The sequence below is a fragment of the Vidua chalybeata genome, chromosome 3, assembly GCF_026979565.1.
Source record: "Vidua chalybeata isolate OUT-0048 chromosome 3, bVidCha1 merged haplotype, whole genome shotgun sequence".
Lineage (NCBI taxonomy): Eukaryota > Metazoa > Chordata > Aves > Passeriformes > Viduidae > Vidua > Vidua chalybeata.
The window spans coordinates 39,317,886-39,344,248 of NC_071532.1; the positions used below are offsets into that span (position 1 = coordinate 39,317,886).

Genomic DNA, 26,363 nt, shown 5'->3' on the forward strand with positions numbered 1-26,363 from the left:
TTTGCTGTGTCACAACTGCCCACAGTTTTAGTTGCGTATGAAACCTACTTGCATTACTGTGTAGAAGAGGTTTCTCATGTTTTGCTAGTAATTATTTTGTAAACTGTTATTAGCAGAGGGAGAGTTGGGTTTACTCTGTTCTTCAGGGCTCTGTTACAAACTGTGGCGACACAGATGGGATATTTTCAGTGAATGTCTCTAAAGTGTAAGAATCAAGAAACTGTTTTCCTCGAAGTCCAGCTGGCAAGTCAAAAGTGAGTCACACTGAGTGAAAGAGACATTTATGCTTCCTACTATACTTCCAGCCTGGATACTGTAACTGGATATGTAGTGCTGCCCCAGGACTCAGTCGCTGCAGTTGTTCTGTGGGTGTAGGACAGTCATTCATTCTGCTGTTATTATACAGTGTCTTATTTCAGTTTGCCAGACAACATTTAACCTGAAATTTTTCTTAATTTCCTTCATCAGTAACTTTCCCTATTATTTCTGGGAGTGGTTTTTGAGGGAAAATAGCACTGCACATCAGTTGTGCCTCACCAAGAGCCCGTGCTGATGTGCAGGTCAGAGTTGCGGGTTGGGCTTGGTGTGCTGTACTCGTCTTGTCAGCCCTGCCTGAGCTGCCACTGGTGTCTCTTCGCTCAGACCCTCATTGTGGCTTGGATCAGAGCAAACCTGAGTGTTTACATCTCCCGGGAGCTGTGGGATGAGCTGCTCAGTGTCCTATCTGCCCTGACGGACTGGGAGGAGCTCATCAACGAGTGGGCCAGCGTCATGGACTCCCTGACAGCAGTGCTGGCCAGGACTGTGTATGGCGTGGAGATGACAAACCTGCCCCTGGACAAGCTCAGTGAACAGAAGGAAAAAAAGCAGAGAGGCAAAGGTTCATCTTTGTGCTTCAGTACTTTTTTTATCAAACTGGTTAAATATTGAAGCTTAACCTTAACAATTAATTTAATATTAAACACTACTTAATCTGGTGTAAGAACCTGTTTAATCAAATGTGAAACAGTTGGGATTTGTGTGTTGTCATCCTTTACTGGGGAGGAGAGGTAGTTGGGGGCAGGCTGGGGTCTTCACCTACAGTCAGTTTTTTTTGGATAGAAGAGATTAAATGTGGTTTCCTGTGCTGTTGGCTGGCACTGGCAACTCTATAAAAATTCCTTTCCGTGTATTTTTAGTAAAGTTTCTAATTTACAGTATTTTAGCTGCATTTGCATGCCACCTTGAGATCGATGCACATAGTTTGAACTACCAGTTGGTTTTGATTAATAGTAAAAGTTAACCTGTGTTGTTTAAAGTACTAATATTTGCCATGTCTGAGTCCATTTGTGCTTCAGCAAAAATACATGCCAAAGCATCCAGTGCCAGAAAGTTTTGTGTTCTTTGTCCTAAGGCGGTGTTTTAGAGCCTCAGAAGACAGCTGTAGTAGGAAGATCTTTTTCCTTAAGCTGGAAAAGTCACCCTGAAGTTGTGGAGCCAATGAGATTCAGAAGTGCCACAACCTCTGGGGCCCCAGGAGTGGAGAAAGCAAGAAACATTGTCCGTCAGAGAGCCACAGGTTAGACCACAGCTGAGTGCTTTGGTACCCAGACACTCAGTAACACTCAGGTTTTAAATCTACCTCTGAGGGGTGGCTGCTGCCAAAAGCAACTCGATAATTAACTGCCTCAACAGAGAGGTTGCACATCCGTGTCAGGATGTCTTGGCCAGTGTGAATCACAGAGTCAAAGTATTTTAGTCAAAGCAGTGTTAGTCAAAGCTATATAAGTTTTTAGCTACAGGACATTGAATTGTGAGTTAAACCTGTTCATGTTAGGGGTTTTTCTAGAGGTACATGACTATTTTTATCAGTTCCTAAGAGAGCATTTATTACTGTCAGGCAGATAGCAGGTATTGATACAGCTATTTCCTAGGAGCACAAGATAAACCAGGTATTTAATAAATAATATTATCCTTTCATAGTTGCTTTATGTGCTGTCTTTTTCTTGGCATTATGAGGTTTTCCTCTCATGTGTATTTCTGGAAAGAGGAAAGCAGGAGGGAGACTGGGGCGAAGAATGTTCGAGTAATGACTGAGACCCCAGACATGGAACAGATTTCAGTTTGTTCAAGCATTTCAGCAGCCTGAACCTGGCCTATCTTTATATCATGTCAACATGTTTCCATGTGCTGGTTCGCTGGGGTAGACTCCTGTGGAAGCCCCGTGCTTTGAGCAGGAGCTGCTGAGCTGCCCAGCTCCCTCCCCAGTTCTTTACCAGGAGAGCTGGAAGGAGGGAGAGCACTTGGGGTGGTTTGTGGCTCCATGGCTTAGCCATGGCCTCCAGCCTGGATCACAGAGTGCTTTGGCAGTAGAGCCAGTTCAGTCTGAGTTTTATTTCTAAATTCAGTGAGTCCCTGTTTGTGCTCCAGTGAAGGGTTCTCTCTACTGCTGCAGCATTTTCCCCTTTGACATCCTGCCAGAGCAGTAGGGAGAACCTGGAGGTGTTGATACACAGCTTTTAATGTTTGTGTGTGTTCAAATAAAAGGCACTTCCACACTTGCTGTGGACCAGAAATCCCTGATTATTACCCTTTCAGTGTGAGAGTGTTGCGCAATATTAACTTACATCTCAGGGGAGAAGCCCCTGTGCTTACTCTTAAAAAGCTTTATCCCAAAACTCTGGGTTTTGTTGTGTTGTGACACTCAGAACTGCAATATTTCACTGTTTTCCTGATATAATTATTGCTCTATTTTTTCCGTAAGCTAAGCGAAGCCAGTCTATCAGCAACTGTGTCCATCTTTATGAGGCTTTGCCAGCCACTAAAAGTGTACCTCTTCTGCTTCACACTGTGAGCTCTCTCTTCCCTGGTATCTCTTACACTTCTTGCTCTCACAGACTGTCAGGTACTGTACTTTAAAGTCATCTTTGATATCAATGTTCTTTATATTTTTAAACTGCTCTCTGTCTGTTCCCTTTCTGTCCAGTTGGTTCTTCTCAGAATGTTTGCAGCCGTGCAAGCAAAGCAGTTTTTGTTCATGTTGATATTAAAGACTGCCATCAATTGCAATTAAATCTATATTGCCTAGTAACTAAAGTAAAAATTCCCATGTTTTGCTTCTTGGGAGGGATTTGTGACTCCTGAGTCCTGCCCAGACTTATTACCTGCAGTAGCAAGAGAAAGGAGAGTTCTGTACGTGGTGCTTTATGGCCCTGTGGGGATTCCTGCTCAGTGAAACATCTTTGGTGTGTTTTCATCTCAAGTTATTTTGGGGCGAACACTGAAATTGTTCCAGTTAGTGAATTGCATTGAATGTTTTATTTTATTGTTTTCTGTAAAACACTGAAAGTTAGCTGAAGCCAGTCAGTACCAGAAATGTTCATTTTTGTGCACGTGCCTCCTGAGATAACTTACTGAAATACCTACAGTGTTTTATCAAGTAGTACAGCAATATTAAAACTTGCACACTGCTGGATGGAAACACTGGAGTGTTACTAGCTTTTTTTGGTTTTGTTTTTTTTTTTTTCCCAAATGCTAAGATAAATGAATTTCTAATAGCGCTGTGTTGCTCTGCAATCTCAAGAGTTCCCGTTGCTCCTTCCCCAGCATGTCAGTTTATTTTCTCTTGGGGATTTTCATGCCTCTCTCTCCTCCTTTTGTTTCTCATTTGCAGTTACAGCCAAACCAAAAGCTGCCTCGTTGGATTTGTCCTCACAAGCTAAACCCAAGTTATATATAGCTCAGAGCTTTTTTTACTCTTTAAGTTTTTGCCTTTCTTTATTCCTCCTCCCTTCCTCTCTTTCTGGAGGGACTCAGGGAGCGCAGCCGGCTTCGCCGTGCACTGCATTTAAGGGAGTTCTGTTGCCTCTGCTCAATCTTTCTGTCTCGAGAATGAACAGGGTCCAGTTGGGGTCTCCAGCACTGAAAACAGAGCTTTGTTCATGGGACCTCCTCCTCTTTGTTAACTCCCAAAACCACATCTCTCCTTTCTAGACCTTTTATGCTGCTCATGCATCTCTAAACTTTACAGTTTTTCTAAGGATATTTTATAGAACTTAAGTTATAACTTGTCAATTTTATCTTGGAATTGTAAATATTTGCAAGGGTCACTTTTTCGTATAGCTTAGGTGAGGAGTTCACAGATGTACATATGAGCTCCTGCAAATATTTTGTGTTGTAATTAAATTGACAGAAGTTGAAGAATCTCAACAGCTGGAAAATTCAGAAGGAACAGAAACTGCAGGCCTATTTGCAGACCAAGAGCAGCAGCTAACTCGAAGCAGCAGCACTTCAGATATTCCATCTGATTTTTTTCAAGGTAATTCTAATAAAGTACAGCAATACTGTGTTTTTCAAGGAAAATATTTGAGACTTGTTCAGCCTCACAAATGCTGCTCTTAATTACTTTGGTTTCCAGATCTCTGAAATGCTTTTTTAGCTCATTTTCTTAGTCCTTGCCGAAGTTAGAGATTGTGAATGCCAGATGTGACCTTTTGTAAAGCAGAGAGGCCAAAAATGAAACCTGGAAATGTGTGTGCACTTTGTATGTAACTCTTCGACTTTTCACCTGACTTGCAATTGAAATTGTGTATTCAAGCTGCAGTTGGAGTTCACTTCCTCTCCTGTATGTTATGCTTCTGAAGGATTTGTGGAAGCATCTTGTATCCCATTTAAGTGTTGTATGGCCCTTAACTATAAACATGAGATGCGTAAACATAGCTGAAATTTACACGAGACCTCCTATGTATTTTGGTCCTGCAAATGTTTATAGTTCTTGTTTCCTTTCTGAAACTTCTAGGTAAAAAGGCTGGAAATTCAACTTCAGACTCCAAATCAGTTCAGGAAAGTAAGGGACATGTAAAGGAGTATGAAGCCGAGCAAGTAAGGCAAACCCAAAAGTAATGTCTGTGAAGATCAGTGTTTTCTTAGCAGTGTTTTCTTTCTAATCAGAAGCCTTTTAGCATTCAGAAACTCTACGAGATGAAAGTGTGAAAAGCAATTAATCCCATTTCTGGTGTGGAATCTGGAAGTGAGCCCCGTAGCAGGTTATTGTCCTATCATACCTATTGGGTATGATCAGTTTGTGTCTCCTGATCTCATCAGCTGCTTCTGCAGTTGTATCTCTGTTCTAGTCTCACAAAGGGCTTTGGTCTTTTTTGAAATAACAAGAAGTTCGTAACTTTTAAAAGATAAATAATTCATGGCTATTACAGAGCTACAGTACACTGGAATAAATGTTTGATGGTTTAAAGCACTGATGAAAATGCTTCTGTTCAGCACAGTTCCTATCACCAGCCGTGCATGGCATATGTTACTGTGAGTTGACATTAGCACAGGCAGACTTCATACATTTTTAATGGCAACTTTTGACTGAATAGTTGAAACAATAAATGACTTATCCTGATCCCCTCTGTGAAATATGAAGGCTGAAAGATTTTTTTTATACCCTAACAAATTATTTCAGCTTTGTTTGAAAAACATGGGTTAAAAAATCCTGCTTGTTGGTGTGAAAACAGGTTGTGAAAGGGAGGATAAAGAATTAAATGGAAAGCCTGATGTTTTCCTAAGGACACTGACAAACACTTGGGTACTCTGAATATTCATGAGAATGTCTTGACTGGATTGTGGTTAATTTCTAATGAAATTTGCTGGAGTGTGGTGTAGTGCTCAGAGCTGTATAAGCTGAGATGAATTCTTACTCTGCAGATGCTAATGCAGAGGAGCAGCAGTACAGCTGAGTTGGATCTGAAAGCAGACTTGCAGCAATCACATGGGTATTACAGAGAGAGGGAGAAAAGTGAGTGCCCTGAGAATGTTTTTGTCAAGTGCAGCACATGAAATCTGCTGTGATTTTATTGCAGACAGCCGAGACGCTTCTCTGGGGCGCTCTGCTGCTGTGGCCTGGGGCGCAGGTATGAGCAGCACTGTGCTGTTTGCAGGTGAGAGCGTGAGCAGTGACACATCCCTGGGCTGTGGAGCTGATGTGGACATCACGCTGGTGGCCTGGCAGGCAGCTGAGGATGACCCCGAGGCTGGGTCGGCTGCAGTAACAGGTGAGGATCCTGCAGTGCCACGCTGGCTCCAGCTCAGCCCCTCGCAGGACCCCACCAACCTCACAGGTACCATATGCCCCACACTGTGTGTGAGCTCACACGTGTGCCCTAAAGAGGAGCTTGTGTTCCTCGCTTGGCTTATGTGGCACATGGCACCAAATACCCTTCATCATGCTCACTCAGAATAGTTTTGCACACACAGAATGGAAGGGGTTTGGATCATCAATTGATTTGCCAGTAAATGATGATCTGGAAAGCCACCACCCACCCAGCTGAAAATAACTGTGCTTCTTAAAGTGCCCAGCCAGGCTGTGGTAGCTGGGCACTCATGGGCCTGCCCCAGTGTTGAAGTACAGCACACTAATATATATTTTAAGTGAACAGGTTTTATTTCATAGCAGTATGGTCTGAGGAAATGTCTTACTATATTTTTGGACTGATAGGAAATAAGTGGTTCATTCTTTGCCATTTGTAAAGATACCCTCATCTGGTAGTGTGAGTCAGATACTAGGTCAGGAACTTAATGCAATAATGTAGGGATGTCTTACAGGCTGCTTTCCTAATGGTTACACAATTTCAAGGGTAGTTTTTCATGTTGACTTTTCCTTTGAAGTATCTGTCCTTTAATGAACCAGCACACCTAGTCCAACTGCTCGGGACTGCTGCTGTAAAAAAGGTAATACTGCCCATGGTAAGAACGATCGCATATGGTAAATTCATTGTTTTTGGCTGTGATGCAGGAATTGCTCCTTTGGGGGTACAAAGAGAAAGAGCCACATGTAGCAACCTGGCAGGTATTGCAGAGTGAAAGGAGAAGTGGGTTAACAGATGTGTCATTGCCCAGCAGAGCCAAAGTGCCCGTAACTGCATTCCTGCCTCTCAGCCAAGTCACAGCTCGCTTTGCTGTGGAAACCTGATAGGGTAAGGCAGAACAACACTGCCACTGAGCAGTAGAGATGCCATTTCCCTGAGCACAGATCTGTAGGAGGTCATTCTAATGTGCTTAGCACATTCTAATATGTGGTTTAGCACTTTGGGATTTCGTAATGCTACAAAACTAAAAGGAGGGTGGAAATCCCCAAAGTTGTTTTTTAAATATATTTGAACATGAAAGCATCTAAAATGCCTTTTATTTCACTAACCTTCCTTGAGTCCTCAGAGGACATGAGTTATTTCCTTCTGCCTGTGTAGAGGTTTCCTGCAACTTCCTTCCATGCCTTGGTTGCTGCAGATATGCCTGGAGCATGGCTGTACTGCTGCCTGTGACAGTAGAGCAGCTACCAGCTCTTGTCATTAAAATGTGCACTTCAGTGTGGATTTGTACTGTTTAAGAGCATAAATCCCATTACCCTGACAGCCTTCTCCAAGCTCTGCTCTCTCAGGAGCTGCTCTGCATGAGTGGTGGTGCCTGAGCACATTCCTCAAGACTCTTCAGCCGTGGTTTTTTATTCCTTTGTCCAGTTGCATTGCCAGGTCTTGGTACACTGTGTGATCTTAAAAAAAAAAAAAAGGGACTTTTACAAATATAGAAATATTGCCTGTAAGAGCGAGTTACTGATTGAATACATCCCTCAGGTACCTGAATGTTGCATTTAGCTGCATTTGCATCCCTGCTGAAAAGCCCTCTGGGGTTGGGACAGTGTGGTGTGGCAGTGCTGTGCCCTGTGGTACTGTCACCTGTGAGCCCCTTTGCCTACATTTGCTGCCATGTTTTTCTTTGACTCAAAAGCGGCTCCAGCAATGAAGGAGAGAGATTTAGGGGAGAGAATTCTTGTGAGATGGAAGATGGTTAGGAGGAGTAATGACCTGATTTTGTTGACCAAATTCATACTTAGGCTGCATTTCTAACTTGTGGAAATGGAACACTTTAAATTTACAGAGAGCAGTGAGTTTCTGGCTGATGATTGTAGTGTAATTGCTGGTGGAAGCCTTATTGGTTGGCATCCTGATTCTGCTGCTGTGCTGTGGAGGAGAATCCTGGGAATTCTTGGAGATGTGAACAACATACAGTCACCTAAAATCCATGCAAAAGTTTTTGGCTACCTTTATGAGCTGTGGTATAAACTTGCAAAGGTATGTGGTACTTACAGCTAATGATAACAACACATTTTGTTGTGGAAATGATTATTAAATGGGATTCAGTGTTAGCACCTGGAGCATAAATATGGCATGGGAGGGTTCTGTCGTAAAGGAAGCTTTCTCTCGTTTGATTTCCAGCAGCAAACTCCAACAGAGAATCCTGCCCAATGACAAGAGAATTTAAATGGGGTGAGGAAACAGTAGCAAAGAAAACAAGAATTACAGACATTGTTTTTTGTGTAAAGGCCCACAGTGTGACTCAAACTGGCAATGTTTGCTTTGGCCAGGGAGCAGCAACATAGAACAAGCTTTCCTGATGGCTTTGGCTGAAGTGGGAACTCTGTATAGCCCCAGGTGTAGTACCTGAATGTAAATAAAGTAAAAGTAAAACATAATCATGCAAAAAAAAAAAAAGTGTTAAAAAAGATACTGGTTTTATTAATGCTCTTCTTTAAAAACTGTCAGATCCGGGACAACCTCGCCATCAGCATTGACAGTCAGTCAACTCCTTCTCCTCCTGTCCTGATCCCTCCTCTCAGGATATTTGCATCATGGCTGTTCAAGGTCAGTTCTAAAGTTCTCACACAGGAGTATTTTCTTCTATATCACAGCTGAATGGGTAGGCATATAGTTGCCTTATTTTTAACTTCTACAATCACTACCGGCCAAGACAGCAAGTGCCCTCCAAAAGCTCTTTGGAGCAGAATAGAAGGTAATGCGTGCTTTGTGGGAGAGCTGCTGGACACACGTTGCATGGGCTGGCTGGTGGGGAAGGCAAGGAGTGATGCAGGGTTTGTTGTTGTTGCAGGCAGCCATGCTGCCCAGCGAGTACAAGGAGGGGAAGCTGCAGGCATTCCGGCTACTCTGCGCCATGATGAGCCGGCGCCAAGACCTGCTGCCCAACTCTGACTTCCTGGTGCACTTCTACTTCGTCATGCGCCTGGGGCTGACCAGCCAGGACCAGGTACGAGCTGTGTTTCCTGTGCTGCTGCTGTCCCGTGCCATGGCAGCAGGAGATGCTGCCAAAACCTGCTGCTGCTGTGGGCACAGCAGTTGTTCGGGTCTCCCTGTCCTGGGGTGGCCTCAGGAATAAAGCGTTTGGTACGAGGTGAGGAAAAGACTTAGTTGGGCTGTTAAATCATGGTTGTCTCACAGAGACAGCTCAGTGCTCATGGAAACTCTAAGAAATATTCTTTGGACAAAATAAAGACTAAGAGCACTTGCATGTGCTGTAGGAATGAGAGCAAGGGCTGCAGCTCTGCTGGGCTTGGCAACAAAGGGCACAGGGATTGCTCAGGAAATTCTGGGAGTTACTGATTGTGCCTTTAGGAAGCCAGACAGGTTTGGTTGTTTCTGAGATGATAGAGGGAAAGAAGGAATTGTTACCAGATTCTTGCCCCTTGGTTTCCCTCCTGAAAAGTTAGAGCATTTACAAAACACCCCTTTTAAATAGATAAGAGTAGAGAGACAAAGGTTTTCTCATGGAAAATCCTGGAAGTCCTGCTGCAGGACTGGAGTGCCCATCACTCCAGGGTTCCCCAGGTATTTTTCATCCCCCACACTGCCGTCCCTCCATGGTTTCCCTGGGTATTTTGCAGGCTGCAGCTGCTCTTTGTTCTTGCTCCCCACTCTTGTGGCTGCATTTTCCTCTTGGTGGCACACTTGACCGCAGGTTGGCTGCTGCGTGTGTGTCCTTCCCGCCTGCTTTCCTTAGTTGTAGAACTGGATGAGGTGTTAAGTGTCAGTGTCTTGGAGCGAGGTGTTGATGGGAAGCAGGATCCTTATTTCTGCTCCTCTATTTCCAGCTCGATTGGCTCCAAGGTGCTTGCTGGGTGCTCAGAGAGTGGGAGCCTATTTATCAGAGAGGGTGTGGAATCACAGGGAGCAGTATCACTGGAACAGGGATCCCAGCACGCTTTCCAGGATTTCAGAAATAAAGTAAACTTGGGGTGGCCTTTTTAACACAGAATGGGTTTGTCTGCTAAGGACAGGCATAAATTTCTCCCTTGTAAGGAATGTTCACAGAAGGAAGTTTAGGAGGTGTCTCATTGGTGAATTATCCTTCTGTATGGATCACTAGCGCAACTTTTAGCATTTATGTGGGAAAGCCACAGAAAGACAGCCCAGCTCCAGGCAATCACCTTGGCTACTTCAGAAGAGCTTTTTAGGTGGTTACGTAATTAAAAGTATTACAGTCAGGAACCTCTTTGACCTGAATGGTTTTCAATATTTTGGTTTGCGTGACAAATGTTTTTTTGAACTGTATTTCTCTTTTCACTCCTTACTCACTTAAGGATGTGAAAATAGGAAATTGCTGCTGTGTTGTGTAGCTTTTGGTGCCGCTAGAAAAACAAAATAATCTGATTTTGAATATACTTGGCTTAAATATAAGATAAATGAGTACAGTGTTTTTCCCAGCAAGTGCAGCCCAGCTTTGCAGCCTGGTCTTGGTGGGGGGTGCATAAAAGAGCAATGTGAGGTGTATTTTATAGGAGGCTCCCATGGCACTCCGAACCCAGGATGTAGCAATTAACTCAGCAGAGGCCGACTGCGGGGTAATGAGCTGCAGCTAATTTGTCCATGTGGAAGTGTCTAACAACAAACATCCCTGGAGAAGTGAACAATTCTCTGCAAGAATTGCATCACCTCTTCAGGTGGTAGAAGCCTGGCACTGGTGGCTGCTTGGAGTGAGCTGTAGTCAGGGAGCATGGGAGGGGCCCAGGGTCAAGGGCCGAGTGACCATCTGTGGGGTGCCTCCCTCCTGAACTGCTCCAGCCTGTGGCACTGCTCTACTGGGCTAGTCCGGGCTTTTTTCCTGTTTTTTTTTTTATGAATTATGTTCATTTAGGCTCACAGCCTTCCCTCCCTGGCCTCCAGCGTGAAGGAAAGAGAACTGGGATGTTCACTACCACACTGGGGACTGGGGAAGGTACTTTACCTATGGTTAGGGGCTTGAAAAACAGGAAATGTTCCTGGAGAGTGGTTGGTAGGGATGCTGTGGGACAACCTGCTGCAGTTTGGGTGGGCATGGCTGCCTTCTGCTGTCAGATGAGCCTGCTGGTCGGAAAACTCCTGTTGGAGCAACTGCAACTGGGTTTGGGTAATAAATGACCTAGTCTTTTGGTTTGGGTAATAAATGTAGCTTTGTTAATCAACCCAAAATTTGACACTGCAATGCACAGGTTTTGCAAATACCTGAACCAAGAAAAGAAATGTATTTTATTATTGCTCTTTTATTACTATTGCTGGCTGCTTACTGTAACAGTACTTTTTGCTTCATTCACCTGAAAAAGTTTATAAGCATCTCTTTGCTCTACAGCTTCCTCCTTTTTGCTGAATAACAAAAGGACCAAAACACAGTCCCCAAAAGCTACCAATACTTCTCAGAAAATCAACTGTTGGCATAATTGGGATTCTTCAGCTTGGGTCTTTCTGGCATTTAAATAATCCTTTGAGGCTGCTGGTGGTTGTCTCCTAAGAATTCTGTGGGCTTTTGTGTTGCCGTTTCTTATTTCTGTCTGAATTTCTGCCTGTAGTCTGAGAGAAGAAGGAAGTGCAGGTGAGGTGCTTACCTTGTAGAGACACTATAAAAAGAGGCAGGTTTTCAATCCTTTTTCAGGTTTCAACCCTCTGCTGTTCAATGTCCTTTTTTTAGCCAGTCTCACCCTATTACCAGGGTGTGCATCAGTTACTGTGCCTGGTGCCACCTGTCACCAGTGCTGAGGTGTCACCTGGCACTCAGAGGTTACTGGCAAAGTGAGCAAGAGGGTCACTTGTATTCTTGACTTTGGGAATGAGTTTAACAAATAATAAATAAATTTAAAGTATAGTCATGCTTACTTGCCAGAGGACCTCTGGAGTAGGACACTTCTGTTTTTTGAGAACATAATCAAAGGTAGAGACTTCAGAGGTTCTCTGTGGAAAGGACAATGGATGGCCAAGGGAGGAGACTCTGCTGGTGGCTTTTTCAGTTCAGTGATATGAAGAGCAGAACAAACTTTAAATATGGAATAAGAGGAAAATTGCCACAGTCCAGCCAAGATGGCAGATGTCCTGGGTGATTAAATGTCAGCACAAGCAGCAGGCCTGCCTGTGGAGCACAGCCTGGATGCAGCCAGGGCACTCAGCAGCTTTGTTTTAGTTCAGTTCCTTTTAGCAGTGCAAGGATACTGTGGATGAGAAGCTCTGTCAGTAGAGGTGCTGAGGTATCAGTGCCCATTGTCCATAAACCTCTTTATTTGTTCCAAAGGCATTATAGGTGATGATGGAAAGGAAGCTGCAGCAGCTCTAAGCTTCTGTAGAAACACCCACTAGAGCTCTCTGTATGGAAAATGGCTAATATGTAATAGGAAACATTTCTCAGCAGAGCTGCTACTAGAGAAGTCATTAATTATCTGTTTGTGTTAACATTGCTTTGACATTAAAAAAAAAAAAAACAAAAAAACGGCATTTGTGGGCTTTTTTATCTTTCTGCCTGATGGTGGAGGTACAACTGACACCAAAGAAGGCTTCAAGCATCAGCATTTTCTTGTTCTTCAGTAGAACCTTTTATACCCCTCATCTTCATGCATTACATCTGTCTGCTCTCTGTTCCCTTTGGTGATTGGTCAGTATACCTGGGCACTCCATGTCTCATTGCCTTCAATACTGTTCACCTGTCCTGCACAGCTGTAGCCCCACTCCCAATTACCACAAACTGAGTGCCTACATCTGCCCAGTTGTCACTCAGCAGCCAGGAGCAGAGTGCAGCAGCAGCCGTGTAAAGGTGCAATAAATGAGTAGCTTTGTTTTTGTTCCCTGTGGAATGAGTGCTTCAAGGACTGCTTCAAGATTTCTGCCTGATGGTGTTGCACACGAGGGCCCTTAGTTGTACAGAAACCATTGTGCTGTTTAGATTCTTTAAACTGCCATTTAAAAGGAAATAACCTTAATGTAGTCTATTAAGGCTTAGATTCCCCTATTAGCTTCTTGAGACTTCTTTCCAGTGGCTGCCATGATTTTCTCCCCCTTTAATTCACCCTTTATCTTATTTCCTGGGGAAAATTTGCCTGTGTGCTCCCATTATGTTCTTTGAGTGCTTTGAAAAAGTTAACAGACAGCATGTTTCCAGTGAGGGCAAACAAAAGTCCAAATGCCAGGGTCTCATAGGAACTCTCACATCCCCCTCTGCTCACTCACACCAGGCTAAGTGGGAGGTGCTGGATAAAAGAGCTGGAAGATTGACTGGAAGCAAGGGGGAGCCAACTTCAGGAGCTGTGCATTCGGGAATGATTTTGGTAGTTTTGTTCTTTTCTATTTATTTTGCTGTAATTCATTTGCCCTTCCTAAGTTGCATCCATCCCACCCAAATTCTGCTGCTGTGGTCCATGTTCTGTCTGTCAGAGCTTGGAGCAGTGCTGCCCCAGGCACCTGGGAGAGATGTGTGTGGGGACACAAAGGCAACTCCACATTCCAGGCAGTGCTGTGGCCTTGGCACCCACACCCTTGTACCTGTATCCACTGCGTGCTCAGGGAGTGCTCTGTGTGTGCACAAACCAAAATATTTATTCTAGTCCTTTATCCTATTGCTCTCCCCACTTGTGAAAGTATCAGACATGCTCCAAAATGGGAGAAATTAAAAAAACTCCCTCTATTGTATTCCAGCCTCAAGGGACTTGGGCTATAAAATGTGAGTGGTTTGGGGTTAGGTTTTACCTGGCACATTCAGATGGAGCTTTCTGATAAATTAATCCTGGGTCTCCCAAGGTTGTCAAAATACTTCATAAGTTTGTGTTGAAACTTAATTTTTGACAAGTTAACTCTTACCTAAAACTTCATGGTAGGTAGGAAAACTTGGCATAAGTAAATGGAAGCATTTGTTCCTTTAAAGTAGTAAAGGGAAGTCTTAAGCCTTCTGTAAATTCATAATCTTTCCCATGCCATAGATCTCAGCTGGCAGTGAGGTGTCTGTCGAGGTGTCTGTGAACTTTCAGTGAAAAATCCATGTTGTTCCTGTCGAGGGACAATTGGAAACATGAGGAAGGCAGCTGGCAGGCTATTTGGTTACACCTGTAATCTGCAAAATCTTGAACAAAAATTAGGTGAAGAATATTTTTGCAATTGACCTTTCAGTGAACTTGCATAAATTTCTTTTGCTTACTCAGTGGATGGTTATGACTTTATAATTTGAATTACTAGATTAACCTACAGTGAAATATGATGCCATTTATAGGGTTAATGCATTTGAGCAGGACATGCATGCGATTTCCCCCTCCTCTCCCTTTTTCCCCAGCTTTAACACCACAGAGCATCATTCTGAATTGAAATAGTCCATAATGGTCCTTTTTTCACTTTCCTTTAACAACATGAGCACTAAATTATAGCTGTGCAATTATGTAAACAATGGAAATGCTTCCAGAATGAATACTTCCTTTTAAATTTTCATTTTGTGTAATTGCTGAAAGGTTTGGAGCCATAATAAACCAAAATTATTTTACACATTTATCGTTCTAAAGGTCAATTATGAAAGAAGTAAAGCAACAACACTGTGCAGAATGAGTAAACCAATTTCCATGGCTATCACCGTATGTTTTTCTTATGGCTTGTGTTTTCCAGTTGCTGTGTACATAGCATTCAATTAAAGTGATTCATTGACCAGGCTGGGAGCTGCTACCCAGAGTTTACGTTTGCAGGGAGGGAAGGAAGCCTGGCTCTGTTTAAATTACCTGATTTTGCCATATCACTGATAGCACAGATGTCCTGGCTCCCTCATCCTCTCACAAGCCTCTCTCTGCTGATAAGCTCCCTAAGCCCCCGGATTCCTGCCCCAAATGCTGTGGTGGTGTCAGCTGGGCGCTCTGCTGACTGGGAAAGGGGGCAAAACTGTCAGGCTGGCAGGCTACCTGTGCACACTGTCCTGGGCTGGTGCTGACCCTGCCCGAGCAGAGCCGCGGTGCCATGGGCAGGGGACAGCCTGCCCGGCCCCAGTTGAAGTGCAGTGACCTGAAATGCCCAGGGTGATGTGCTCAGTGCCTGGGGTGAGCCCGGCTGAGTGGGTTTTTCTGCAGGCCCTCCCTAGGGAGATGGTTCCTGGGTGTGTATCACTGCAGCCAGTAGCCTGTGCTGGGAATTTGAAGGGAAGCCAAGGACTGCTTCAAGAGCTTTTCAAAGGGAATTTTTGAAAGGTTTCTTGCTATGGGAAATGATTTATTTTTAGTAGCACTACATCTTGTAACTGGAGAGTAAATCCCTGCAACCTTTTGGACTGTGTGTGCTGTCACAGCGTTCATGTATGACAGTAATGTTTTGTGGCTCTCCTTGCCCCACTATGGGAAGTGCTCTGTGCAGGAAGCATGGCCGGGATCTGTGCCCTGGTGTGTGACAGATGGGAGCTCTGGGGTGAGGACAGGAGTTAATGCAGTTGTTTGGAGCAGCTCCCTGTGCCACCACCTCCCCGGCCAGGTTAGCCCAGGCTTTTTTACTGTGGCATATGTCAGCAGCAGCCTGCTCCCATCTGCTGCCCTGCTCAGGGCTAGCCCAGCCTTACCTGGCCCTGCTGTACAGGTGTTCTGTGCCTGGACCAGGACAGAACGTTAATCAGCCCTTAATTATAGCAAGGTATGTCCTTTGTTCTGCGCCAACCGAGAGTTTACCACCCAGTTTATGAGCAGCTACATCCATCTGCTCTGCTTCTCAATGTTTGCATTGACCCATATTGACTTAAAATGTATCAAAGGAAGTGATTAAAACAAGTTTAAACATTAACTTGAGTGGCATTTTATCTTATTCAAGAAAGTGAAAGCATTATCTGCTACTACGTTAAAAACTAATACTGTATATTTGAATATATAGCAATTTCTTCATAGGACACTGGTGTTGCAAACACTTAGTGGATCACTAAGTAGGGGCTGTGCAGGTGTTCAGAGGGCTTTGAGAAAATAGTGTTGATGTTCAAGCTTCACTTTGTGAAGAGAAAATTGGGTTTGTCAGCTTTAGCTTCTGCTGTAAAGACTGAGTATGTGGGCACATTATGAGGGTCTCTAGCTCAGGCTGTCTTTTCACATCATGAAACCAGTAAGGATGGACATGGGAAAGGGTTTTTCTTTGCAACTTTTCAAAATTTTATTGAATGGAAAATAATTATCTACTCAGTATAGAAATAGCTTGATGTAACTTTTCAGCAAATACAGTGTCACAGATAAAGGATTATATAGATTTTATGCCTAATTTTAGACCTGCTGAAAGCTTGCAGGGAAGAAATCCTAAATATAGGAACTTTGGTCTAGTTTGGAGAGACTGTGAAGACTTAAAATGTGGAAGGACTAAAGATGAAAGGCTTATCTGGAATGTGTTCTGTACCACAGGGTGATGGCGAGCAAAGCTGTGGCTGCTGCTCTGTTCCTTCAGGGCACCTGAAGCAGAGAGTGGACCTGTGGGGGGCAGCTTGTGTTCTTGTGGCATAGAATTCTGAGAGATTTGAGAAACTCACTCCTCTGGACTGCTGCAGTGCTTCATGTTAAGTCCATTAAATGTTTGGATGCTTGAATCCAAAGTCTTGTTTAACAGAATGGTTGTGTTTAGGCACGAAGAGACATGAATGGCGGTATGGGCTTTGAATAGGAATTTAGGGGTACAAATGTTTTACCAAAATACGAAATGCACTTTGGCTACTCCACACCCCTGAAGTGGAAGGTGGTGATTACTTGGAGCTCAGTTTGCACACAGTGCTCTGGGAATTTGCATCTCAATCACTGTGGGAGTAGGGAGCCTCAAAGTTAAATCTTCTGACACTCTCCCTTTTTCTTTCGGGCTTCCTGTCTTTCCTCACGGGTGCTTCTCTTGCAGGACATCCTGAACACCGTCATAAAGCACTGCCTGCCGTGGTTCTTCTTCCTGGGGCTGCCTGGCTTCACAATGCTGATCGGGGACTTCCTCGGAGCAGCAGCACGCGTGCTGAGCACGGACACGCTGGAGGTGAGTGTGGCTGGCTCGGCACAGCCATGCTGACCGGGCTCTCGGGGTGGATCCTGGGTCAGCTGGGGTGGGAAATCCTGGGATAAAGCAACATGCTGGTGCTGCAGAGGTGTTTGATCCAAAGGCTGAGGCGTGAGGAAAGCGTGTCCCGGCTGACGCTGCCGCACACCTGTAGAGCCCCGTGAGTGCCACTGCAGCAAGCAAACACCGAGAGAGAGCGGGGAACTCTCTGGGTGACTCAGCATCTCAGGCTAAATGTCAGCACTAACAGAAATGTGACTCTAAACTATTAAATTATCAAAGGATAAGTAAAATAGCAAATAAATGAGGAGTTGCCAAAATACAGGTAAAGGTCTGGCAGTCCTTGGGAGAAACAGGAAAGCTCTGTTGCATGTGAAACACCAGCTCACAAGAGACTGTTCAGTCTGTTCTGGCTCAGGGCTTTTGCTGCTGCTCTTGACATTTGCATGGCTGAGCAGGTGGCCCTGCGCAGGGCCACAGCCCTCTCCTGTTTCAGCAGAGCTGGAATGGTTATCCAGCCACGCTTCTTCTGTTGGCACTCAAAGAGCTTGGTCAGCCTCATTGTTGATCCAAAGCTTAAGTGCTAATAAGAAATGGATGCTCAATTTTCCAGGGAAAAAATACAAACCAAAACACCCTCTTCCATTTCTCCTGCATTCATAAAACTGGGCTTGCATTGCATTTTCAACATTACACAGTAGTTAATGTGTTTATAGCTTGTGCTGTGGTGCTTTTGATGGCTCTGTTGGAGTAGGGATCTCTCTGCACATTGGTATCACCTGTGCAGCAAGTGTGAGTGGGTTCTGCACTCACTTCTCTCTGTGCCGCAGGATCATCTCATAGCAGTGATGGATTAGTGCTTCACCTCCTCACTCAGCTTCTCTTCAGGGGGTTCTGTACTTCCTGTTGGCATCAAATGGCTGATTGTCAGATTGAGTAATGAGGGGAAGTATTAAAGATGTAGGATGAACTCAGGAGTGGGGCCAGGTGCCAGTCGGGGGGTGGTTCAGTCTCACCAGGAGAACAGAGCAGCACAGCAGAGAAAGCATGGGCAGGAAGGTACGTGTTAGGTACTGCTTACACCCAGCTCTTGCTGGAGTTGCAGAGGAAAAGCTCCTCGGTTGTGTTCCCTGGGACAGCTGAATGCTGCAGGAATCATGTGTGAATCTAGCAGGCTGAGTATGGCAGTGCACACTGGCCTCAGAGCTGAAGGCATCTCCATTTCTGAAGGGTTTTCAGTGACTATTTTAGTGAATATTTTTTTAGTGACTATTTCTGCCTACTTGTCCTTTGCCAGGCTCCCCGGTCTGAAGCTCACACCATCCTTGGTGCTCTTGTGTGCTTTCCAAACACCTACCAAGGAATCCCAAGTTTGGGACCCATCTCAGAAGCTGGTGAGAACATCACAGGAACTGCAGATTTGAAGGTAAAGCCACATTTATTGTAAATCCTTAGGTAGCCTAACCTGGATTCCCTATGCGCTGACTTCATTCCTGCCCAAGTGGTTGTCCTCACACAAGCTTCTGTTGCTTTTCATAAACGTGAGGCACCACAGTGATCCACTGCTCAAAATTAGGGATGGCTGGAGAGGAATCTCCGAGTTCCTCGTGTGGCCTGAGCAGGCAGAACCAAAGGGGTTGCAGAAAACCCTTCACATGCTTGGCTCTTGTTCTTGCTTCTTCATCAGGCCTTGGAGAGTCGCTCCAAGGTGTCTTACTTATAAAATTAAGACAATTTTATCTTTTCTGTACTAAAGAATACACTAAATTTTTCATAACATGTTGTGGTTAGAATCTAAACGCTACAGTTTGTATGGAGTGACCACCACTTGTTTGTAACTGCCCCTTGACACTGTAAATGAATTGATTTCCTCTTGCTGCCTATACATTAATTGTAAGCTGATTTGATTTGTCCTCAAGGGCCTGTATATTTGAGTTGTAATCTGTGTTTCTCCCTTGACAAAATACAACTAGCATGAGGTAAAGATGCTTTAGCAACAGACAGAGAATTAAAGTGACTTCACCTGTAACTATGTCAAAATTAAACAACTTTAAAGTAGATGTATGAATAAGATGCTTACTCTAATTTATTTTCTTATTTTAGTATTGCCTCATAAATATTTTATTGAAGAATGCTACAGAGGAGCCAAGTGAAGCTGCAAGGTAAAATACTGAGTAAAAGAAATGGGAAAATATCATAGAATTAGTTAGGTTGGAAAAGACCTTTAACATTATAAAGTCAAACCATTTATGGCTTGGAAAAATCTTTCTTGCTACTTATCTTCTGCTGCTGCCTTGTGGTTTGGTCCTGTGAGGTTAAGCCTTACTCTGCACTATGAAGTGCTGGCCTGTCGTGTTGGAGGGGAAAGAGAGATCTCATCTTTGTCCATTTTTTCCCCCTAAATACTCCTCTAAATCTCATGACCAGCTCCCTTTTCCTTTTCACAAAGATGCATAGCCATCTGTGGCCTTGGCGTGTGGATCTGTGAGGAGCTCACACAGTGCACGAGCCACCCCCATGTGAAGAAAGCCATCAATGTCATAGGTGTGACACTGAAGGTATTGCTGTGGTGGGTTCTGATCAATGTGCTTTGGGAAAAAAAGGCATTTTCACTTTGCAAATAATCACTGATAATCTGAGGCACAGGCTGCTGCTGTGGTGTCCTGTGCAAGCATGCAGAATATTTGCAAAAATAGTCTGTGTGCCTATAGACTCCTTACCCAGCAAACTCACATAAAAGATCACATAGTGGCAAACCTGCTGGTTCCTAATGCTGACAATGTGATCTCATAACACTAACATTTTTTATTGTTTGCAAAGATGCAAAATAATGAAATGTAGAAAAACTGAATGCAGTGTATTGTACCTGAATATTTTATTTGACTTTTAATCACCTTTTTTCTTCCAGTTTTCCAACAAGCTGGTAGCTCAGGTAGCTTGTGACGTCCTTCAGCTGCTGGTGTCTTACTGGCAGAAGCTTCAGGAGTATGAATCCTCCCTGTGCCGGAAAATTACGGAAGTGTGTCATATTCTTTAAAATGTTTGTATGGAAATCATATGCAAAGTTGTCTTAATCCCTTCCTTGGGCTGCTGTGATTTTGTTAACTCCTTTTTTTTTTTATTGTTAGAGAGGTACTTGCTACACTCCCTGGACCAGTGTAGGTCCTCTGTTTGTAGTGACTTGTGTGCAAAATGCTCAGTAAAATGGAATATTGATTGGCATGGGCAAAAATGCCCATTGGCATGGGTAAAATGCCCATTGATTGGCATGGGCATTTGGATGCTCCTAGGAGAACTTAACCTGTTCCACGCCCTGTGCAGTGAAGGTCTGTCTCTGCAGAGGAAGAAGCTGAGTGTCTTTCTGATACTTGGTTTGTTTGGCTGCAGATCCTGGTGGCTACAATCGCGTTTCTTCTGCCCGGTGCCGAATACTCCTCCATGGAAGTGGATAAGAAGGTGTGTCACTGAAAAGAGCTGTCTCCATTCTTTGTGTGGTTTGGCGGGGATTGGGGGTGTGTTTAAATGAGGTTGCTCTGAACCAGAGCTGAATTTTAAACTTTCCAATTCATACCCGAAAGTCTGGGTGAATTTAATAGAGTGTACCTAAACAGTGTGATCCATGTTCTTGTTCAGTTCATAGTTTCACTGCTGCTTTGCTTGCTGGACTGGTGCATGGCACTGCCCATGAAAATGCTGCTGGAGCCCATGTCTGCTGGTGCTGTGGAGGGTCAACATCCATCCAGAGCTCCTTTGCTGGATTATATTTACAGAGTGAGTAGGGGGAAGGAAGATGCTTTACTCTGCCTGGCTATTTAAAGATGCCTTTCACACACCCAGAAGGCACAGAAGCAGCTTTGTCGAGCACTAGAAAATCCTGTCATCCAGGTGAGAAGTTACAAATGCAAAATGTTAAGAAGATAAGATTAGAGATGTAGAACAGACAGGGGATGGTGAAGACAAAGGTAAAATGCTTAAAACAATGAGCCAGGGAAAATAATCTTTGCAGAAATATTTGGATTATTTGAAGTGGGCTGCTAAAATATAGAACAAGCCCTGAAGTGAGCTGTTAAAAGTACAGAATCAGTGCAGATGGAGAATGTTAATTTAGAAATGCTGATTTTGGACACAGGTGGATTGTGTAGTGTGTCAGAACTGGGGGTCCTGCTCGCTGGGTGTGTTGGGGAATGTACCGGCTTGGTCACTGGCTCCGTGTCCCTGCAGGTCCTGCACTGCTGCATCAATGGCTCCAGCACCTACACGCAGCAAAGCCACTATGTGCTGAGCCTGGCTGACCTCTCTTCCTCTGACTATGACCCCTTCTTGCCACTGGGGAATGTCAGGAGCTCCTCAGAGCCGGCCCAGTGCCCCTCCTCCACTGATTTGGGCAACCTGCTCACCGTGGCTGAAGGTAAGGGGCGTGCCCAGAGTGTGGGGCTGGGTCAGCATATATGTGCAGTAGTGGGAAGTAGTGTTCCAGGTTCCATCTCTGCCTTGGAAACGTGCTTCTCCTTACTGCATGTAGCAACCGTTCCTTCAAAATTGAGCACAGCTCTCTCTGGATGAATTCCAGTTGCCTCTGTGATAGGATGTTTGATTGCATTGCCAATGCTGCTGCTTAGAACAAATTCATGTTTAGAAGATGTAAAGGGAAGGAGAAATACTGTAAACCACAGAGAAATAATTTTACACTGAACATGAAAAAACCTAGAAATGAGATTTCTGGTTATAAAAGGAGCAACATTCCCATGGGAGAAGTGGAGGCACAGCAGTAGCTCAAAGCACAGTCACTTTATGAAATTACTGATGGATGTGCCTGTGCTGAGAGAACCATCTGAGCATCCACGAAGTCTCTCCCTGCCTCACTTTCCCACCTGACAGGGATGGAGGAGCATTGCTTTGCAGTGCTATCTCTGGTTTTCCTTGGCTTTTCCGTGGTGTCACCCTCCTGCTCTGACGGCTGTGGGGATGTGGTGAAATAAAATAAAACTGTGGGATGGGTAGGATTTCTTGGAAAGCTGTTGGAAATATTTCCTTGAACAGGAAGGATCAGCAGGTCACATAGGGCAAGCTGCTGCAATGTGGCAGAAATCTGCACATGCTCCTTCTCTATTGCCTCTTGCTGCTCTTACTGATCCATTGTGTTTTCCTTGGTGGTTTCAGAGAAGAGGAGGAGGAATTTGGAACTGATCCCTCTCACAGCGCGGATGGTCATGACTCACTTGGTGAATCACCTGAGCCACTACCCGCTCAGTGGGGGCCCTGCCATCCTCCACAGCCTCCTGAGCGAGAACCATGACAATTCCTACGTGGAGTCCTCCGAGCTGTGCTCAGAAGTGTTCCGCGGCCCCAACCTGCAGCTGTTCGTGTTCAACGACAGCACTCTCATCTCCTACCTCCAAATCCCTGCTGAGAAGAAGGTGGGTGCCGAGCCGGCAGCAGCGCCCTCGGACGTGCGGGTGATCATCCGGGATATCTCAGGGAAGTACTCCTGGGATGGCCGGATCCTGTATGGGCCTCTGGAGGGTTGCCGGCCGCAGCGCAGCACGGCCGGTGCCTTTGTCATCTCCAGCGACCCGCAGCAGCATGTCTTTCCCCAGAATGATGTCTCCCAGGTGGAGGAGGGAGAGGATGCCCTGGACCAGCTGCTGGAGAGGATCGGGAGCAGCAGTCCCGAGTGCCTCCTACACCCGCAGCGCAAGCTGAATGAGCCAGCGCCACCACCCTGCGGGATGAGCCCTGAACAGGAGCGTGCCATCACCGAGGCCCTGCTGCAGCAGAGTGCCCAGGAAAGGGAGTTCATTCTGAAATGCAGCTCAGACTCCAGCATGAGCGTGGCCCGCCAGGAGCCACCGCCTCCTGCCCAACCCCAAGCCTCCTTTTATTTCTGTCGGCTGCTGCTGAACGACTTGGGAATGAACTCCTGGGATAGAAGGTAGGAAGAGAGGATCCAGAATGTGCTTAGGGTACTCTTGTCACTTTTTACCCCTGAATGTGGACATGCTTAAGAAAGCAAGGATCATACAGTTGGGGGTAAGAGCAGAGTTTTGAACTTCAGTGATTATTTGAAATAGACACCAATAGATTGTGTATAACAATAATTTTAAGCAATCATATCATGTTAATTCTCTTAGCTATTTAGATGATTAAATACTGTGTCTCCACTGTGTTGCATTTGCCTTCAAACCTTTTCTGTTTATTTTTAGAAAAAGCATTCATCTGCTGAAGAAAAATTCAAAGTTGCTGCGAGAACTGAAAAATCTGGATTCCCGCCAATGGTAGGTGATGTGTACTGAACATTGATAAGGTTAGTGTTTCCCAAGGAAGAATGAGTCACCAGAACCAAAACTTCATTCCTGTTGAATCCAAATATTGGTATGAAAATTGGAGTGTTTGTTTCTCCAGAGTTCTGTAGCCTGAATGGAGAAGCCACCTGCACTGGCACTTTCTCTGTGTACAGAGAACTCCAAATCAGTGGCAAAGAATAAGAGATGTTTTTCAAGTTTGCTTTAGCTGAGAGCAAAGGGAATCAAATTGATTGTGACCTGGGTACAGCTGATACAAAACAGTATTTTGTAGAGAGTGATCCCTGTGTCAGGAGAAGTACTTTGAAGGGTGATCCATCCAGAACTGCTCCCCAGCCAGGAAGTGGCAGAATGAAGTTCTGCATGTTAGGGGGTGTTTTTCATTAATTGATATAGAGCTGTTTGAAAAACATCTGCAGCATTGCAGAGTTCTCAGTTTCTTCTATCCCAACAATTTCCACATCAAATGTACTTTGCATGTTTTCAGATAAGCCAACTGAAAGCGTCAGCCTTGTAAAACTTTGCCCAGGGTCTGAAAGTCAATAATGCCTCTTCTGCCTTGTATGTCATCACCCTGTAATTAAAATTCTGTAGATCAAATTATGCTTCCATTAACACCTGTGCCACCTCACTGTCTGTGCAGTGCTGCACAGATCTGAGTAATTAACCCTGTAATTGGAGTTTGGCACCAGTTCTGTGGCTGATGTACAGGAGGACCAGGTTTGACTCTGCTCTTGGAACTGGGGTGTCTCTGCAGTGAGGTTTTTTGCAGTAGCAAAAAAAGAGGGGGAAATCTGAAAGTGAGTGATGTATTTGTGTGCAGAATCGACACATGGAGCTAAATGTGGGCACCTTGTCATATGTTTGGAGTGCAAGGGGATCTGAAAAATAATTTTGAGTTGAAGCTTGTTTAACTTTGATTTCTTTTTCCATCCCGTGGCAGTCGTGAGACTCACAAGATTGCTGTGTTCTACATCGCTGAGGGACAGGAGGACAAGTGTTCCATCCTGGCCAACGCCAGGGGAAGCCAGGCCTATGAAGATTTTGTTGCTGGGCTGGGCTGGGAGGTAACAGCCATAATTTAGACAAGCTACCTTGTTGCTGGTGGCACTACACAGTTTTTAATTCACCCAAAAAAAAAAAAATTGCTACACACTGATGCTTAGCTGCTTTTAGCTCTTGCTGTGTTCAGAGCACACTCAGCACAGGAGTTCTTTATGACATGTGTGGGTTTAGTTTGCTTTGTCAAAATGGTGTGTCATAATCTAAATGCCATGAACATTTTGGTGGTTGGCAAATCCAGAGTAGCTGCATATTACATTTAAGGATCCAAGTGCCACAGCGAGATGCAGCATCCTCAGGCTGGTGCTGTTGGGAAAACAAACAAGCCTTTGGAGTCAGGCTTGACTTCAGAGAGGTGTTTCTTCTGAATAAACTTCTGGAATAATTTATTCTAAGGGTGTTTTTTCTGTACAAATCTTCAGTTTCTTCTGCAGTTTTCCTGGTTTTCTCTCTCTGCCTTTTGTGATGCTCCTGGAAGTGGGCGCTCTGAGCCCCACAGAATCCTTAGCCAGCAGTCTGTGGCAGAATGCTGTTGTTTCCTAGCTGCTATTTGCTGGAGGAAGGTAAAATAGCTGGATAGATAATGACTCATAACCTAGTTCAGAGAGATTTACTTTTAGTAAATGTCAAATACAGGCATGGGAAAGACAAATCTAATGGAAAGATTGCAGAGCTGTAGGGGAAGACTTCTTTTTGTCTGGGATGGCTATGGAAACCTAGGGTGGTGATTTCATCAGTCTTGATGCAGAAGCAAATCCTGATGATTTGTCAGTGTTTTCAGATGGCTGCTGTTTGTGTCTTTGGCTCCCTCAGGTCGATCTGTCCACGCACAGCGGGTTCATGGGTGGCCTGCAGCGGAATGGCAGCACGGGGCAGACCGCACCCTACTATGCCACCTCCACTGTGGAGATCATCTTCCATGTGTCCACAAGGATGCCCTCTGACTCAGACGACTCACTGACCAAAAAGGTAAAGGCTTTCCAGTGTGTTTCACAGCACTGCAGTCACCACTTCCATAAAAGTCTGAACAGAAAGCAGCCTTTGCTGACTGTCCCTGGCAGGCTGTCCTTGCGTTGCCACGTGGTGCTCTGCAGCTAGGTTAGCTGAATTTGGGTTCTGAAACACAATTAACATTTCCATGGTAGCCTCAAATGCCACCATGAGTAATAATATTAGCAATAATTTCATTTGTACATTGTCTGCCTGCCAAAACTGCTGTAGGTCAGTAGAACAAAGCAACTAAATGCAGCATCATCAAACCGTCCTGTGTGGAACAGCAAAGCAAAAGAGGGCTGACAGGCTCAGGAGCCCAAGCTGTGGGAACCCAGGGCAAGGGGAATATCTCTCTGTCTGCCCTGGGGTGCTCTGACTCCCAGGAAGGCACTGACTTTGACCCTCATTCATGGAGAAAGCTTCCAAATCTTCAAAGGAAACTAGAAACCCCAAAAGTGTGAAACAGATCGTAGAGAGTGGTTTAGTATGTCACATGGGTGAGAAATTTAGGTTTAGGATTTTAGCATATTGTAGATGGATACAAGATGGAGAGTACAGGGTGTTCTCTCGAGTTCCTTTCTTCTTTCTTCTTCTTCCTCCTCCTTGGGTTTGGGCAGTATCTTGTAATTGGGTAGAAAAACCCACATTGCGGGTCTTTAGGGGTCAGTTATTGGGTTAGAAAGGGAAATAATCTAGGTGTCACTTCTTAATTGGGTAGTTTAGTTTTTGATTCAACTTAAAAGCCTTGCAACACAAGGTTGTTAATTATTTTTGTGCTGTTTTCCTGCATGCAAGGTCTGGGTGCAGACAGTGTGCTGAAGTCGTGATAAGATAACAATAAAACAAGAACCTGAAGACTGAAAAAGTCCTGTGCGTCTCCTTTTCCTGACAAAGAACTGCTTCAGGAGGGTTTCCCCCTGCC

General features: G+C 44.7%; 1 protein-coding gene across 2 annotated transcripts in view; it reads left to right on the forward strand.

Moving 5' to 3' along the window:
* RALGAPA2 (Ral GTPase activating protein catalytic subunit alpha 2) overlaps positions 1-26,363 on the forward strand; it is a 90,622-nt gene that overhangs the window by 20,124 nt on the left and 44,135 nt on the right. The window contains exons 15-36 of one of the 2 annotated variants that reach the window (XM_053938234.1): positions 643-880; positions 1,394-1,558; positions 2,744-2,884; positions 4,172-4,297; positions 4,778-4,860; positions 5,686-5,776; positions 5,919-6,032; positions 7,912-8,105; positions 8,577-8,675; positions 8,920-9,075; positions 16,935-17,063; positions 18,382-18,510; positions 19,188-19,246; positions 19,534-19,642; positions 19,993-20,103; positions 20,472-20,540; positions 20,718-20,855; positions 21,306-21,492; positions 22,245-23,016; positions 23,288-23,359; positions 24,330-24,453; positions 25,262-25,417. In XM_053938234.1, the coding sequence (XP_053794209.1) occupies positions 643-880; positions 1,394-1,558; positions 2,744-2,884; positions 4,172-4,297; positions 4,778-4,860; positions 5,686-5,776; positions 5,919-6,032; positions 7,912-8,105; positions 8,577-8,675; positions 8,920-9,075; positions 16,935-17,063; positions 18,382-18,510; positions 19,188-19,246; positions 19,534-19,642; positions 19,993-20,103; positions 20,472-20,540; positions 20,718-20,855; positions 21,306-21,492; positions 22,245-23,016; positions 23,288-23,359; positions 24,330-24,453; positions 25,262-25,417 (3,462 nt within the window). The remainder of the gene's footprint in view (positions 1-642; positions 881-1,393; positions 1,559-2,743; positions 2,885-4,171; positions 4,298-4,777; positions 4,861-5,685; positions 5,777-5,918; positions 6,033-7,911; positions 8,106-8,576; positions 8,676-8,919; positions 9,076-16,934; positions 17,064-18,381; positions 18,511-19,187; positions 19,247-19,533; positions 19,643-19,992; positions 20,104-20,471; positions 20,541-20,717; positions 20,856-21,305; positions 21,493-22,244; positions 23,017-23,287; positions 23,360-24,329; positions 24,454-25,261; positions 25,418-26,363) is intronic. The other variant, XM_053938235.1, reaches the window with a different exon arrangement.